Source organism: Ambystoma mexicanum, chromosome 3p (genome assembly GCF_040938575.1).
Source record: "Ambystoma mexicanum isolate Mex_15411 chromosome 3p, UKY_AmexF1_1, whole genome shotgun sequence".
Taxonomy (NCBI): Eukaryota; Metazoa; Chordata; class Amphibia; order Caudata; family Ambystomatidae; genus Ambystoma; species Ambystoma mexicanum.
This window is the reverse complement of record NC_090925.1, coordinates 168,949,497-168,965,700: the sequence shown is the minus strand read 5'-3', so window position 1 is coordinate 168,965,700 and position 16,204 is coordinate 168,949,497. Positions and strand designations below refer to the sequence as shown.

The window sequence follows — 16,204 nt, the reverse complement described above, 5'->3', positions numbered from 1 at the left end:
CCCTTCCTCCCTCTGGGCGTTCCACTCGCCCTGTACCAATCAGTTCCCTCAGCCGCCGCCTTCATACCTCCCCCTCAGTGCCCACCCACCCCTCATAAGCACACTCAGCATCCATACCGGTAGGCAGGTCACAGGTATGGTCAGCATGCAAGTGATCTCAACATATAACACTCCCAAAACACCAACTTTCCCCAACAAGTGCCCAACAGCACCCAGGTCGCTCAGGCCCAGCTGATTCTCACACTTAACTGGTATCCCACCCTTCCTCACGTCGGTCTCGCATGCAGCAGCAGGGTGCCACTACGTGACACCCCTAAGCAAAAACAAAAGGTTGATGGCAGGGGGAAAAGTTGCCCGGCCATCGATGGCCTAACGGCAGTCGAAGAGTCAGCATGTCCCTGTCCGTCTCTTCCAGTGAGGTGCACGGTCTTCCTCCTGTACCATCTGTCAATGGTTCAATGCCCTGCTATGTGTTTGCTAGGGCCAGGCATACCAGTCTCGCTGCAGTTCATTGTGGGCCAGCTTCCTAACTCGTCCGGAGGGGGGCCACCCCAGTCGCATCCATCCATTCCTGAGCCCGTTCGGTGCAGTAGAAAATGTGTGAGGTGCCATTGTGCAGTGCTTTTAGTTTGGCTGGGTATATTAACATGTACTTCAGGCCCGCCTGTCGTAGCCTTTCTTTCGTAGGTTCATAGGCTGCACTTTGTCTCTGCACTTTCAGCGTGTAGTCTGGGTACACAGTGATCTTAGCGGATCCTCTCTCGATAACCCCTCCTTGTCTGGAGAATGCCAGAATTGCTTCCCTGTCTCTATAATTTAAGAATTTTGCTATCAGCCGTCTTGGTGGTGCTCCCGGAGACGGTATGCTGGCGAGGGGCCTGTGGGCATGCTCCACTGTGAACCCCTGAGACAGAGTTCCTGCCTGACCTCCTGTAACAGCATTTCCTCCATGTATGTTGTTGGGTCGCTGCCCTCTGTCCCCTCTGGCAGACCCTGTATCCTTATGTTATTCCGCAGTGCTCTCCAGTGCAGCCACCTCTGTCTTAGCTCCTGCACTTCAGACCAGGTGCCAGCTATGTTTTGCCTGTTTTTCGTCGGCCTGTGTTTCCACTGTCTGTACTCTGTTCACCAATGCTCGGACATCTTGCCACAGCAACCCCACATCTATCCTGACCTCGTCAATTTCCAAGGTGGACTGCAGTGTTGCAATGACTTTCAGGATCTGTTTCTGGTTCTCTTCTACCTTTGCCTCCTGTGACATAGCTCAGCTTCCTATTGGAGCCTCACTGCTTCCTTTCTCTTTTCATGCAAATGTGTCTATGCTGGTTTGCCTGGATTTGTTCTTGTGCTGTTTGCATGGCATGTGTTTCGGATTTCCTCCTTGTGGCACTATGGCGGATGGTAATCATGCACCCAGTTCTGCTCACGGGAAAAGAGTACTCCCTGTGTGGGCCTGATCTGTGGGATTTGTAGCCCTGTGCAGTCCGGTGTCCCTGATCTGTCTTCTCCGGCAGTGCCCATTGCTGTTCACCCATAGCTGTGCGCGGCTTGCCTGTTATCTGGCAATGCACTTCAGGGGCACTCCTCTTCAGCGCAGGTGACAGGGGGGTTGTCAGCAGTGCACCTCAACTTCACGCTCTCCGCCGTGCACTCTTGTGCAGCGTTGCGACCCTCCGTCTCCTTGCTTGCCAACCTGCCAGGCCCCCCGCTATTATGGCTCGTTGCTGCCACTGCTTTAGGTGCTATTGTGTCCCTTACACTGCAGTCTCAGATGCCCTGTCACACTTTGCGTTACCAGGCTCGCCGGTGCTGCCGATCTGTTTTTCTCCCCAGGGAGTCCATCTCTTCCATGCTGTGGCTGCCGGTCTTTCACCCACTTCAAGACACAAGCTTTGCGGGATCTGCTAGAGGTTCAGTATAGGGGCAGTCTAGGCATGTATTCAAAAGTGGATCAAGCAACTGTGGGCCCAACCACCCAGCAAGCCTCTTCTGGGCTCTCTCTCTCATTTTGCCCAGTCCCCAAGTGCCCAGATGCGTATGGGGCGGGGTTGGCCTCTCTCACCTTTGTTTCTCGCCGCACTGCTTGGTATTGCTGTACTCGCTGGGGTCTTCTTCAGCTGGTACCCATGCTGCCATCTGCTCATTTCGTTGAGTCCATGATGTAATGAATGCATCAGCGTCCCAATCTTTGCAGGGCCGGCCATTGCCCCATATTGCTTCTTGCTCTCCCTATCCGCTCCGTGGGCTGCAGCCTGCCCGACTTGCCCAGTGGGTCTTCCGCCTCCAGGGGGCTGATCCCTGCATTCCCTCCCCAAGGATTCTTCCTGGTCTTCCCGTGTGATGCACATGTGGTCCCTGTTCCTCTCCTGTGCATCAACGCTCCGGGAAGTGCTGCGCACTTCTCCTCTGGGCGCACTCTGCGCGACCACCCGGCTTTCCAGCAAGCCTGTCCAGGGTTTCCTCCAGGTGACCAGGTCCTCTCACCAAGTGCCCAGGCACCTATGTGTGCAGTGCATATGTGCAAACTGCGCCACTCACCCCTCTGTTGCTATTTTGTTAGGGGTATCCATTAGCTGGCGGCTGCTCAGGCCATTGGATCAGTGATTTGATCACCGCACCTGCGTCCTGCCTGTTGCAGATCCAGTTGTTGCCCCATCTCGCGTCCTGCTCACTCTCTGCAGGCTTCGGCTCATCCGACTCGCCCAGGAATTCACCTTCCTCCTGGTGGCCGGTCCTTGCGCTCCAGCCACGCTGATCGCCTTCCGTATTTCTGTGCAGTGCACGTATGACCACGGCTCTCCTGATGCCCGGGGTGTGCTCTGCGCTTCCTCTCCAAGCACACTCTGCTCGGGTGCCATTTTCCCGTCCACAGCTTCTCGCCTTCACTGTTCCATATCCTTGTTAAAAAACAAACCTGCGCGCTTCACTGGAACCACCGCTTCTTCATCTGTGTGTTCCACGGGGATTTAACGCGGGCACCGGCTTAATTGAAGCACTTGTGTACAGGCGCGTTATGAATGCCATATCGTATCATATCATATCAATTGTACATAGCAGGGCTCATCTTTTATCAGATCAGGCAGGAGCTCACTGGATGTGCGACCTCACTGCATGGCTGCTGGCCACACCCTTCCCACTAAACCATACAACATGCTAGGCACAATGTTTGTCTTATAGATATTAACTAATCCCTTGATATTATTGCCGCCCATATTACTAATTAATTTCTTCATGACAAGCCATTTCCTTAGAAACTCTCGGGGCAACAATGTTGCCATAATAATCACATCTAGGACTCGATTTAATTGGGACGCCCAGATATGTATAGGATTCGGTGTGCAGTCATAATGTCGACATCAATAATGTCGACAGTCAAAATGTCGACAAATTAATGTCGAAAATCTATAATGTCGACATACAAAAATGTCGACATAATATATTTTCGACATTAATTTTTCGACTCATAAATAAATACATAAATACATTCTATATAAAATAAACAACTCGGACGGTAATTTAGTTTCATCTTTATGTTTATTAAATCTAAAAAAGTATTTATAGGTAATACTTAATGCAAACATAACTGTGCAACGTATTGTATTAAATAAATAAATAAACATAACAATGCTTCTTTTCAGTTAAATAAATAAATAAATGCAACAACTGTTTGTAATTCAGTTCAACATGTTATATACTAAACAACCAGTAGATGGCGCTAGCGAGTTAAAAATGTATGTTTATAATTATTAACGTATATTTGTTTTGACTTTCTACGCACGGTACGTAGTACAACGTAAACGTGAGCGCCATTTTTAAAGCTCACTATCGACTTGTTTCTACCGCGGTCGCGTCTTCGTCCGTTCGGTCCTTGGATTGTTTTTTTTTTTTGGGTTTTCATCATTTTTTTCTTGGTTTTTCATCGGATGGACCGGGTCTACTTGGATTCCATGGATTTTGCCGTATGGATGTTGGATTTTGCATTCCTGGATGTTTTCATTTTTTTGGGATATGGCTTTCTTGGTAGTCTTTTTTTCATGGAGCAGCGAGTTTACCTGGAACGGATTTTTGGATCTTGGATTAATGTGGATTTTGGATACTTTACGTGGACTTTGGATACTTTTTTTTACTCAAGCTGTGGATTTTAGCCTGGAATCGGCACTTTTTCATGGTTAATGCAATGTCCTTTTGCACCTGGATTTATGTTTTTTTTTGGGATTTTTCACCTATCGGCACTTTTTCATGGTTAATGCAATGTCCTTTTGCACCTGGATTTATGTTTTTTTTTGGGATTTTTCAACTTTTTCAACACAGATTTTTGACGACCATAAACTGTAAGTGTTCTTCTTAACATTTTAAGTTAAATGCAATAGAATCTAAGTAAATGTCCTTGTTCTCTATTGTGAATGCTTGTACTAGTTGCACTAATTTATTATCATAGTCTCTGTATTTTTTTGTTTTCGGTGCTTGATTTGCCAAAGAAATTGTTTGTGAAATTCTCAATTCCTGGTGTTGTTCCTCTAATTTTAAGTCTCTTAAGAAATGCCATAAATTTGGATGTAGGGTGTTGAAATTTTTATTTATGCAGCTATGCCAGCCTTCTAACGCGTTATTTGTTCTTGGTTTGTTGTCCATGGTAGACTGGTAGCAGTTCCACAATTCAATTGCGTATTTCGGTCTGCGTCTGTTGCCACTCCTAGTTAATTGGCCTATCCAGGTATTTTCGAAGTAGTCCAGTAAATTTGTACATTCATCCTCATGATTTTTATAGTACTGACTTTCAATTAAATGTTCGTAATAAGTAATAACATGATTTTCCGGTACAAAAGCCAATGCAAAAAGTTTCTTAACGTTAATCTGAAAGTAACTGTCCTCCGTATATTTTGATCCCAAACCTAATTTTTGTATTTTTCTCCAAACACTTTGTGTGAAATGAAAAAAACATCCTTTTATTCTAGTTTCTTTGTACACGCTAGAAAAACCCTTGATTTGTGCTGTTTCATAATCCATGATTATTGTCTCTGGTTGCGAATCTGGTGTAGTTTCCTTAATTTTATTGTATATGATTTTGTATGCGTCCTCTGTATTTTTTGCCATCAAAAAGTAAATCAGTGGTAATATTTTGTCATTGATTGTTCCATGTACGGTATAAAATTGAAAAAACGGGTGAGGGCATACCTTAAAAGTGGCGTCACTCTGCCAATTTTTGCTTTGACTTAGATGTTGAAAGTTTTGTGCGGTAGCGAACACCAAGATTTTGTCATTGTTTATTCCAATTGAGCCACAGTAAAAATTTTCTCCTCGTGCTGTAACCTTAAAAATATCCGGAATAGTTATATTTTCAAAGGATGTAGGTGGAGGGGGTAGGTTTTCACTAGTATGTTTGGCTCGGTTAATAGTGCGCTGCATTAATTTTTCAGCTGGTAATTGCGCTGTTACATGTGTTGGTAATTGGCCACAAACTTCTCTGAGTACAGATCCACTAGTTTCCCCCTCATATTCTATTGCTTTTCTTTTTAGTTCCGTTAATGTTTTCCTGATTATTATATTTGTCTGATCAGGCATATGATTGTGTTCAGCTTTTCCCTTTACTTCTGTTCCCACTGTTACTGCGCGGGCTGTACATTTATTTTTCGCATATTCTGTGCAGCGCCAGTAAATTCTCTCTTTTCGCTGAAGCTCTTTATAGAATATGTATCCATTCCAAATTAACTGCTTTCCTCCCTTTTGGCTTTCTATAAATTCTACTTTGTTTTCCATTTTATCACCTGAAATGATACATAAAATTAGTTTTTTTGTGGTATTTTATACTATGTGTTTTATTGTACACGTTATTTTTTATAATGGTAGTGCGTCTTACCTTTTCTCCTGTTATAAGTACGAAAGAAGTGTAATCAATTGCCCGAAGTAACCTCTCAAGAGATGTTCTGTCAGGTAATGACGGTTTTCCACAGCCGTTACTGGTTTCCTGCTATCAAAAACAAGGTGCTTTACTCAGGAATGTCATCTAGTGTGTTAACCATTTCGTAACCTATCTTTATCTAGTGTAACAGACAAGTGGGTGATTACGGACGAAGGGAAGGGGAGGGGGTGCTGGGATGGTTCGTGATGTAGGGTGAGGTTGGGGGGTTGGGGGGGGGACCCCCCCAATAATTATTTCGGGTTATTGTCTATGATAATCAACCATTTTTTTGTCGACATTTTTTTTTCGAAAAATTGACTTCCTCCATTGTATGTATAGGATGTCGACATTATTGTTTTCGACATTTTTTTTTCGACTTTTTTGCGTGTTGACATTTTTTTTTCGACATTTTGACTATAAACCATAGGATTCAACGACATCAAGGGAGGCATGATCTAGCTTCCAGGAATTGCATGATTTCTTCCTGGTCCGGCTTCCAATGATTACAATGTTAGTCTTTTGGATGTTGATGGGGAGACAATTCTGCTTTGTGTATGCTGCCAGTGCGTCTATTGAGTGTTGTAGACCTATTGGTGTGTGGTCTAGCAGGACTGTATTGACCGCATACTCCATCCATGCTATAGGTTCGCCCCCAATTGAAGGTGGGAAATTTCAGGCAGTGCTGATGGCTAAATTCAGATCTGATATATAGAGATTAAAAAGCACGGGTCCTTACACGCATCCCTGCTTTAGTCCCACGTTAGGTGCCACTGATTTGGATATCAGACACTCACTGTTTAGACATATCACCACTTATGTGTCTGTATAAAGTGCCTTTAACCAGTGGAGCAGACCGGGATCAATTCCCCATTGGGTTAATTTAGCCCAGAGTAGTGGCCGGCTTTTGTAAATTCCACAAACAGAGGTAAAGCTTCCTAGGGAAGTTACCTCCGATCTTAGCCATGGCACAATGTAGTGCACAAAGATTATGTACTGTGATGTCGCCTTTATGAAATCCTGTCTGTTGTCTGTGGATCAGGCATTTTTTTTGTAGCCCATGATTAAAATTGCTTTGAAAGTAATGAAGCAAATATTTTCTGCCCAAATCCATCATGGCCACGAGTCTATAGTTGGCGGGATCCCCCCTATTGCCTTTCTTAAAGACTGGGATGAGGATGGATTCCCACCAGCTGGAAGGTATGATTCCTTTAGCCATGATGTCCTGAAAAAGATACTCCAGGATATGCATCCAAAAGATAGGGTTGGCCTTAATCACCGTGTTAGAGATACCGTCAGGGCCCAGTGCTCTAGAGTTCTTTAATTTCTTTATAAAACCATACAAATCAGTGGAGTCAAAGACTAGATCAGTGCTCAAGAGTGACAAATGAACTTTGGGTTCAGTAGTTAGGATTGCTGGATCGTAACACAATTCTATGATAACCTTGTTCCATACGGACTCTGGAATACCATTCTGGTCTCGAAGCTCACTCCAAAGTACAATTCCATGATAGCCTTGGTCCATCCGGACTCTGGAATACCATTCTGGTCTCGAGGCATACTCCAAAATACAATTCCATAATGGCCTTGGTTCATATGGAATCTGGATAAACATTCTAGTCTCGAGGCTCACTACAAAATACAATTCCATAACAGCCCTGGTTGATACGGAATCTGGATAAACATTCTGTTCTCGGGGCTCCCTCCAAAATACAATTCCATAACAACCTTGGTTCCTACAGAATCTGGATAAACATTCTGGTCTCAAGGCTCGCTCCAAAATACAATTCCATGATAGCCTTGGTTCCTACAGAATCTGGATAAACATTCTGGTCTCGAAGCTCACTCCCAAATACAATTCCATGATAGCCTTGGTTCATACAGAATCTGGATAAACATTCTGGTCTGGAATCTGGATAAACATTCTGGTCTCGAGGCTCCCTCCCAGGCTATTCATTTGGGATAAATGTATAATTAAGATAGCTAAATTCATTTAAAGAACTGTCGAAGAGGTTGGATTAATAGGTGACCATTTCATACTAGAAGCGGAACATGTCTCGCTCCTAATATTTGGTCGTCTTCTAGGTGCAGAAAGAGCAAAAGAGAGGCTATACCTCTACCCATCTATAATTCTATGTATCTTTGCTAACTTGAGTAGCATAAACACACACCTATCACCATACCTCCTGTCCCCACTTCTGCAGGTGACTCATTTAGTCACATATTCATTTCTAGTTCCTTTCTTAATTTCTTCACTTCTTACCTTTACTGGGTTAGAATAGAGTCATGTGTAGGGCTTCCTTACCCTACTCTGACCCAACAAAGGTAAGAAACAAGGGACATAAATGTGATGGACGGTAACACATGATGCATCGAGACACACTGAGGTGTTGCTCAAGTGTCCTTATATAATGAGAGGTGACTTGGAAGTAAAAGGGAGGACAGGAAATGGGAAAACGGCCATCTTAGAGATTCGCCATCTTGGAATAGCATACGCAAGATAAACACCACTTGGGGGGCAGTACCCTGTGTAACAAGGCAAGATGTGTATCTTCAGAAGTGGGCACGGAAGGTCTGGTGATGGTGAGCACTCCACTGGAAAAGCCGGCATCTTGATCGGCGGTGGTGACAGCAGTTGAGATGGGTCACAGTAAAATCACGCATGAGTGCAGTGTCATAGGTGCAAATAAGTGGGGTTCTGCGGGCGAGTCATGCCAGGGTTGCTGGCCTGCGTCTGCAGCCACTTGCATGCAGTGATCATGCAGCGTGGTGGCTCTGTCTGTAGTCTATTCCCCCTTCTTTTCATTGTGTCTGATGAAACACCTGCCATGCTTTCAGTGTTGCAGAAAAGACCCCTTCACCCTTTTGCTATCGATACATTGGGTATACTACTTTTACATTGCATATTAATAACAGCTACCATTTCAACACTTATAGGAATCTGTTATGAAGTACTTTCTATTTTTTTCTTATTGTCATCATAATTATTATAATTTGTATTATTATTGTTAAATATTCTACACAAGTGCTGCCTCCACATAGCACAGGGGCTCTTGGGTGCAGAAGCTCTGGATATAATGTTCCCTGTGCTACTTAAAGCCCCAAGGAATGATAGTTTGTCAATATCAATATAATTCCAGAAGCTAGGAAAACTTGCCATTAAACTGCTTCCGGATCACACCCTGATCAAGCCACATTAGCTGCCACTCACCTGCAACAAACCTTGACATGAAACTCCTTGGCCAGGATGCTCACAGGCTCAGGGCTGTCAATCACCATTTCCATTTTGGGTAGCACTGTGAGAAGGGTGAAATAGACAACGTGAGAGCCACAGCAGAATGCTAATTGCACACCCTTTCACACTGCATAGCTCTGCGTTTTGAAGGTCTTCTGGATTACGAGTTGCAAATCCATAAGTAGGTAAGGCCTCCAGCATAAGCACGCAGGTATTACCTCCAAACAAATGGAGGAATTAAACTAAAACACAAAACACAACATCTCTGCCATCAGAATGCAGCTATGTCCTAGGACACAAAATGTGGTCTAGCTGGACACAGAATGAGTCTCTCGCACTGGCGCACTCTACTGACCACCTCTCAGCACCCATCCACATGCCTGATCATCGTTTACTGGGGCCCGGCCATCCCACCTGCTACTTTGGGCAAATGCACACACGCATTCTAAGCCTCTGACAATTTTTCCATACCTTGGACTTCAGTCCCCAGAGGGCGTTCTCCACACTAGCGCATTGAGGCCATGCTAATGAGATAACAGCGCTATATAAATGAGAAACTACTACTACTGGTGGTAACTGTAACTCCATTTGGAGGAATTTGCCTTGCTGATATGAGGCCCAATGTGTAGGCGTGAGGGTGCTGAGGGCAGCTGATACCAGCTGTAGAGCATTCCGTCGCCTAACCTGTATTGTGCACATGTGTTCATTTCTAGGAAAGACCTTCTAGTTACTAGGGTGAGTTCCTCCCTTTCTCTTAGGGTGACTACTCAGCATTAAGGAGCATTCTGGGAAGTCGCTAAACACAATCTGTACAAAACATAACATTTACAGACACACATTCTGGAAGAAGCACACAAGCCAAATAGACATATAAGTGTACACAGTGAAGCAAATATGAACATGAATATATGTGACATGATAGGCTTATGAACATTTTAAAGAGGGCCTTTTATGTTTAAACCAGTCAAGAAGGCCAGTGGCGGCTGGTACATTTTTAGCGGCAAAGCTTAGAGTGGGGGCCTGAACATTTCAAGGGAAGTTCTAGGGGGTTCTCCCCTGATGTATACTATTTAAATAATAAGTTACAATTGTGCATTTTCCAGCACACCTTTCGTTCAAAATTGGCTAAAAAGGCATAGAATGTACAATCGTTTTTGTAAGGAACACATAATAAAATCCACTATTTGCCTGTCACCAACACACAGGAGCATTTTTCAATGCATCTACACAATACCCGTGACCACAGTATATGCCTGTATTGCCACTGTAAGCACATTCTTGTGTTGACTTTTCCCAATAAGGCTGGTTACGCAACTGTAAGAACCACTCATGATGGCTTGCTCTAATTATAATTATAAAATTATTATATTTATAATTGGTTTTTATAACACGCTTAATACCGAAGAGGTTTCTAAGCATGGATCCAGGATTCAAACCTGTGATGCTCTGCGTCATGCTTCATCTTGCACAATCAGGGTGGCTGTGTGGCTATGCGCATTAGTGGCATTACTTCCGCTTCAGCACTTCACTTGTAGCCCTGCTACACAAAAAAACTATGACAACCATATGCCAGCCGGTTAACTTGGGCATGTAAATTCTCTAAACTCCGACACTGGAGAGCCCGGTCTCAGTGCTGCATTTGCTCACCTTCTTACTTTTGCATCACTTGGCAGGGGTAACATCTACTTGCACTTGTCAACTTCGCTCACCTCTCCAATTTATTCAATCTCTCTCTCTCAACTGGTATCTTCCCAGAGTGTTACCAAAAATTCACAGTCAGAACCGTCCTAAAGTAACCAATTGCTGACCCCAAGAACTCCTCATTCTACAGCCCTGATGCCCTACTTCCCTACCACTCTAATATACACGAGGGGGCTGGTTTCAGCTTTGTAGTCAACTATCTCGAGGTACACCCAATTGCCAATCCCCTCCAATCTGGATTCCGATCCAAACACTCCACCGAGACTGTGCTCATTCTGTTACCACTACCCACCACACCCGTCTCTCCTCCGTTCTGAGGCTTCAAGACTTTTCTGCTGTCTTTCACACTGTGGATCAGCCCTCCCTCCTTCAAAGGCTTTAGCTCCTTGGCTTCAAGGAGAATGTACTCGATTGATGGCCTCCTATTTCTCTGACAATTAGTCCCCCATTTCATGGGATGCCTGCAACTCCTCCTTAACACCTCTTCCTGTGGGTGCCACTCAAGAATCACTCTGGGCTCTCTTCTTTTCACCCTATATGTCTCCTCCTTTGGCAAATTCATTTGCTCCTTTTGATTCAACTATCTCCTCTTTGCTGACCATAGCAGATCTTCATCTCCTTCCCCTGGTTCACACATGCAACCTAGGAGCACATGACCAGCTGCCTGATTGCCAAACGTCACTGAATGTCCCTACGCTGTCTCATGCTGAACTCCTCAAAGGTGGGAGTCCTCTGTCTCCCTGCCTCCAATGCCAACACCACTCTCTCCTCCAGTATCTCTTCCATTGCTCCCAAACCTTGGGTTCTGTTTCATAAGTGACCTGACATTCTACTAGTTCATCATGGCCACTGCCACTGCAACCAGACTCAAGATCATAAAGATTAGAAACATTCACCCGTAACTCACCCACCATAAAATCTAAGCCCTTATTTCTACTCATCAAACTGGATTAATGCAAAGTCCTACTTCTTGGCCTAGCCCTCTACTATTTTGCTTCACTCAGCAAAGTTCCTAACTTTGTGGCATGCGCCCTTCTCTACCTACCAAGGTCCTCCACGCCTCTAGCTACCGTCACTGTGCTCGATGGCTATCCATGCAAAACCGCTCTCTCCTTTAATTCCTGCTGCTCATCTGCACATTCTTACATGGCCTTGCGCAACACTACCTCTTTGAATGCATCTCACCGTATTTCCTCATCTCTTCACACCCGATCAGCCCTCTGCCTCCTGTGCCTCCTCCCGCCTTTGCTCCTTTCCCCTACTTGCCCCCACTCCACTGGAATGCCAGCCTACATTTCAAGTTATTTCTGAATGCCTCTGTTCTTTGTTAATGCCTACTTTGCAAGTCATTTCTGTCCGAAATTACATCCTGGTCTTAAATAAAAATAAATATAGATACAAATCCAAAATCGTATCCTGATGCAGCCCCCCAAAAAACTCAATCGCCTGTTATCCTGCTGACTGTAGACCCCTGAAAGCCCACCGTTTCTAAAGCTTTGTGCGCACAGCTAGCATGAGTGACCGCTGATTAGACAGCAGAGAGAGGAATCCACCCTGTCACAACCCACCAGTAATGCATCCACCAATGGTAGGCTCCCAAACCTGCCTGTGGGCAGTGAGAGGGCGGGCCTTCCTTTGCCGAAGCCCAATGAGATCTAGCTGTCTGTGGAAACGTTCCCTCGGCTGAAATGATGGACAGATGATGTCCGTAAAGTAAGTTTGCACAGGCAGAGAGCCTACATTTCAGAGTGCCCTCGATGAATGCCGACACGTGGCCACCGAACTTTGACTATGTGTGAACTTCTTCCCCCTTTAGCAATTATGTGGGGTTAACCACAGTGACATGGACTAGACTAAGCCAATCACCAGGCGCGGGACCAAACCAGTCTAATCAGCAGGGCAGGATGTGGGGCTCCTGGACCAACAGCCCCCAGAAAATGGTGAGAATCTGAGGCAGTGTGTGAAGACCCGGGCATTGCACTGGACCCACCAATGGCTGCGCTCTGGGAAACAGTTTGTGGCAAGCCAGCTTTGCCCGAGTTGTGCACAGACCTATCTCATAGCTCTCAACCATTTATGTCGCAAAGGCGGGTGAAAACACCCGATTTTATTTTTGGCGGGTGAGAGGTCCATTGAAACGAATGGGCGTGCATGAGGCTTGGCGGGTGAGACAGCTGTTTAGAAGGCGGGTGACACCCACCAAAAGCGTGTGAGTTGAGAGCTATGCCTATCTGTTACAACCACCATCTCCCTCTTGTGATGGCATAAGCTTGTCGTCTCCTATAAATGCCCAGCCCTAGTCTACAACAAAACACACGATGCTCCCCTGGCTTCACTTCCGGGTTAGTCAGGCTTCTGCTCTTCCACACAGGTTCTTCTTCCCTCTCCAGGGCCTCGCGCCCTCAGTCCGGTTCCCTTAGGCCCCTCCAGGTCAGTTTCCAAGTTTCCTAGGATACTGCACTTACTAGGGTTCAACTTTAGCAATCCTCTCAGGCCTCTTCACTGCCTCATGCGGATGTCTAATAGAGTGCTTCCCTCTCAGTCTGTTAGGCAGCGTCTATTTTCACCCTCCTGCCAGGGGTGCCTCCTTTTTTTTGGCGTGTCCTGGGACTGGCCTGCCTTCAGGGGTCTGTGGCAACGCCCAGCAGCGTGCACCACGCCTTGTCCCGCTCGGCTTCTTGGGGGAGGAGGGGGGGGGGGCGGTCTATATACATAGCAAGTTATTATAAATAACAAGTTATTATATTGGATATATTTTAATTGACCTCTACCATCTCAATGACCTGCTCCAAGGCTTTAAACGACCTCCAGAATTTCAGGACAATCTTGGAATCTTTGTTGGCATTGTTTGCAGCTTCGAGGTGCCCCACGGTGCTCAGCATGTGCGGGGAGAGCTGGGATACTACACCACGTGGCCAGCATGCTTGCTTCACTTGGATGCCACAGGCAAACTCAATTCCTCGGATGCTCGCCGTTCTGGGAACACGTTTCTTCCACTGCCTGCTCCCAGTCGGGAGATGTGTTTGTTTCCCCGAACTTGTAAAGTTCCCACAGTGTTCACTTACTCCATGTAAGGGTTTTTTCACTTCAATACCCATGGCCCTGGGCACTTGGAATTCGTTGTGCGTCTTCCCAGAGGTAGAAGAGAACCCACATCTTGGAGCCCACAGCCAGCCCACGGAATCCCATTCCATCGTCCGGGCGAGGCATTGGCTAGCAGAGTGGACTCTCCCAGACCCGCTTGGCTCGGCCCTGAGATAGCAAAGGATGGCAAGTTCCTTTACCTCACTGCACTGGCTCTACCTCATCACACTGGCTCTACCTCACCACACTGGCTCTAGCTTCACCACACTGGCTCTAGCTTCACCACACTGGCTCTACCTCACCACACTGGCTCTACCTCGCCACACTGGCTCTACCTCGCCACACTGGCTCTACCTCACCACACTGGCTCTAGCTTCACCACACTGGCTCTACCTCACCACACTGACTCTACCTCACCACACTGGCTCTAGCTTCACCACACTGGCTCTAGCTTCCCCACACTGGGTCTACCTCACCACACTGGCTCTAGCTTCACCACACTGGCTCTACCTCACCACACTGGCTCTAGCTTCACTATACTGGCTCTACCTCACCACAGTCGCTCTAGCTTCACCACAATGGCATAGCTTCACCACACTGGCTCTAGCTTCACCATAGTGGCTCTACTTCACCCCACTGGCTCTACCACGCCCCACTGGCTCTAGGTTCACCACACCGGCTCCAGCTTCACCACACCGGCTCTAGCTTCACCACACTGGCTCTACCTCACCACAGTGGCCCTAGCTTCACCACACTGGCCCTAGCTTCACCACAGCGGCTCTACCTCACCACACCGGCTCCAGCTTCGCCACACTGGCTCTACCACAGCACACTGGTTCTATCTCACCACACTGGCTCTAGATTCACCACACTGGCTCTACCTCACCAGGGTGGCTTTACCTCACCACACTGGCTCTAGCTTCACCACATTGGCTCTACCTCACCACACTGTCTTTACCTCACCACACTGGCCCTAGCCTTACCACACTGGCTCTACCTCACTACACTGGCTCTAGCTACACCACACTGGCTCTACCTCCCCACGCTGGCTCTAGCTTCACCACACTGGCTCTACCTCACCACACTGGCTCTAGCTTCACCACACTGGCTCTACCTCACCACACTGGCTCTACCGCACCACACTGGCTCTAGCTTCACCACACTGGCTCTACCTCAGCACACTGGCTCTAGCTTCACCACACTGGCTCTACCTCACCACACTGGCTCTATCTCACCACGCTGGCTCTAGCTCACCAGAGTGGCTTTACATCGCCACACTGGCTCTAGCTTCACCACACTGGCTCCACCTCACCACACTGGCTCTACCTCACCACACTGGCTCTAGCTTAACCACACTGGCTCTACCTCACCACACTGGCTCTAGCTTCAGCACAGTGGCTCTACCTCACCACACTGGCTCTAGCTTCACCACACTGGCTCTACCTCACCACACTGGCTCTAGCTTCACCACACTGGCTCTAGCTTGACCACACTGACTCTACCTCACCACACCAGCTCTACCTCACCACACCGGCTCTAGCTTCACCACACTGGCTCTACCTCACCACACTGGCTCTACCTCACCACACTGGCTCTAGCTTCATCACACTGGCTCTACCTCACCACAGTGGCTCTAGCTTCACCATACTGGCTCTAGCTTCACCACAGTGGCTCTACCTCAGCACACTGGCTCTAGCTTCACCACACTGGCTCTACCTCAACACCGTGGCTCTAGCTTCACCACAGTGGCTCTACCTCACCACACTGGCTATAGCTTCCCCACACTGGCTCTATCTCACCTCACTGGCTCTAGCTTCACCACACTGGCACTATCTCACCAAACTGGCTCTTCCTCATCACACTGGTTCTAGCTTCACCACACTGGCTCTACCTCACCACACTGGCTTTAGCTTCACCACAGTGGCTCTACCTCACCACAGTGGCTCTAGCTTCACCACACTGGCTCTAGCTCACCACACTGGCTCTACCTCACCACAGTGGCTCTAGCTTCACCATACTGGCTCTAGCTTCACCACAGTGGCTCTACCTCAGCACACTGGCTCTAGCTTCACCACACTGGCTCTACCTCAACACCGTGGCTCTAGCTTCACCACAGTGGCTCTACCTCACCACACTGGCTATAGCTTCCCCACACTGGCTCTATCTCACCTCACTGGCTCTAGCTTCACCACACTGGCACTATCTCACCAAACTGGCTCTTCCTCATCACACTGGTTCTAGCTTCACCACACTGGCTCTACCTCACCACACTGGCTTTAGCTTCACCA

At 47.0% G+C, this 16,204-nt stretch overlaps 1 protein-coding gene across 1 annotated transcript in view; it reads right to left on the bottom strand.

The window, feature by feature from the left end:
• LOC138579844 (alpha-2-macroglobulin-like protein 1) overlaps positions 1-16,204 on the bottom strand; it is a 530,696-nt gene that overhangs the window by 408,940 nt on the left and 105,552 nt on the right. The window contains exon 7 of the mRNA XM_069650076.1: positions 9,108-9,192. Coding sequence (XP_069506177.1) covers positions 9,108-9,192 — 85 coding nt within the window. The remainder of the gene's footprint in view (positions 1-9,107; positions 9,193-16,204) is intronic.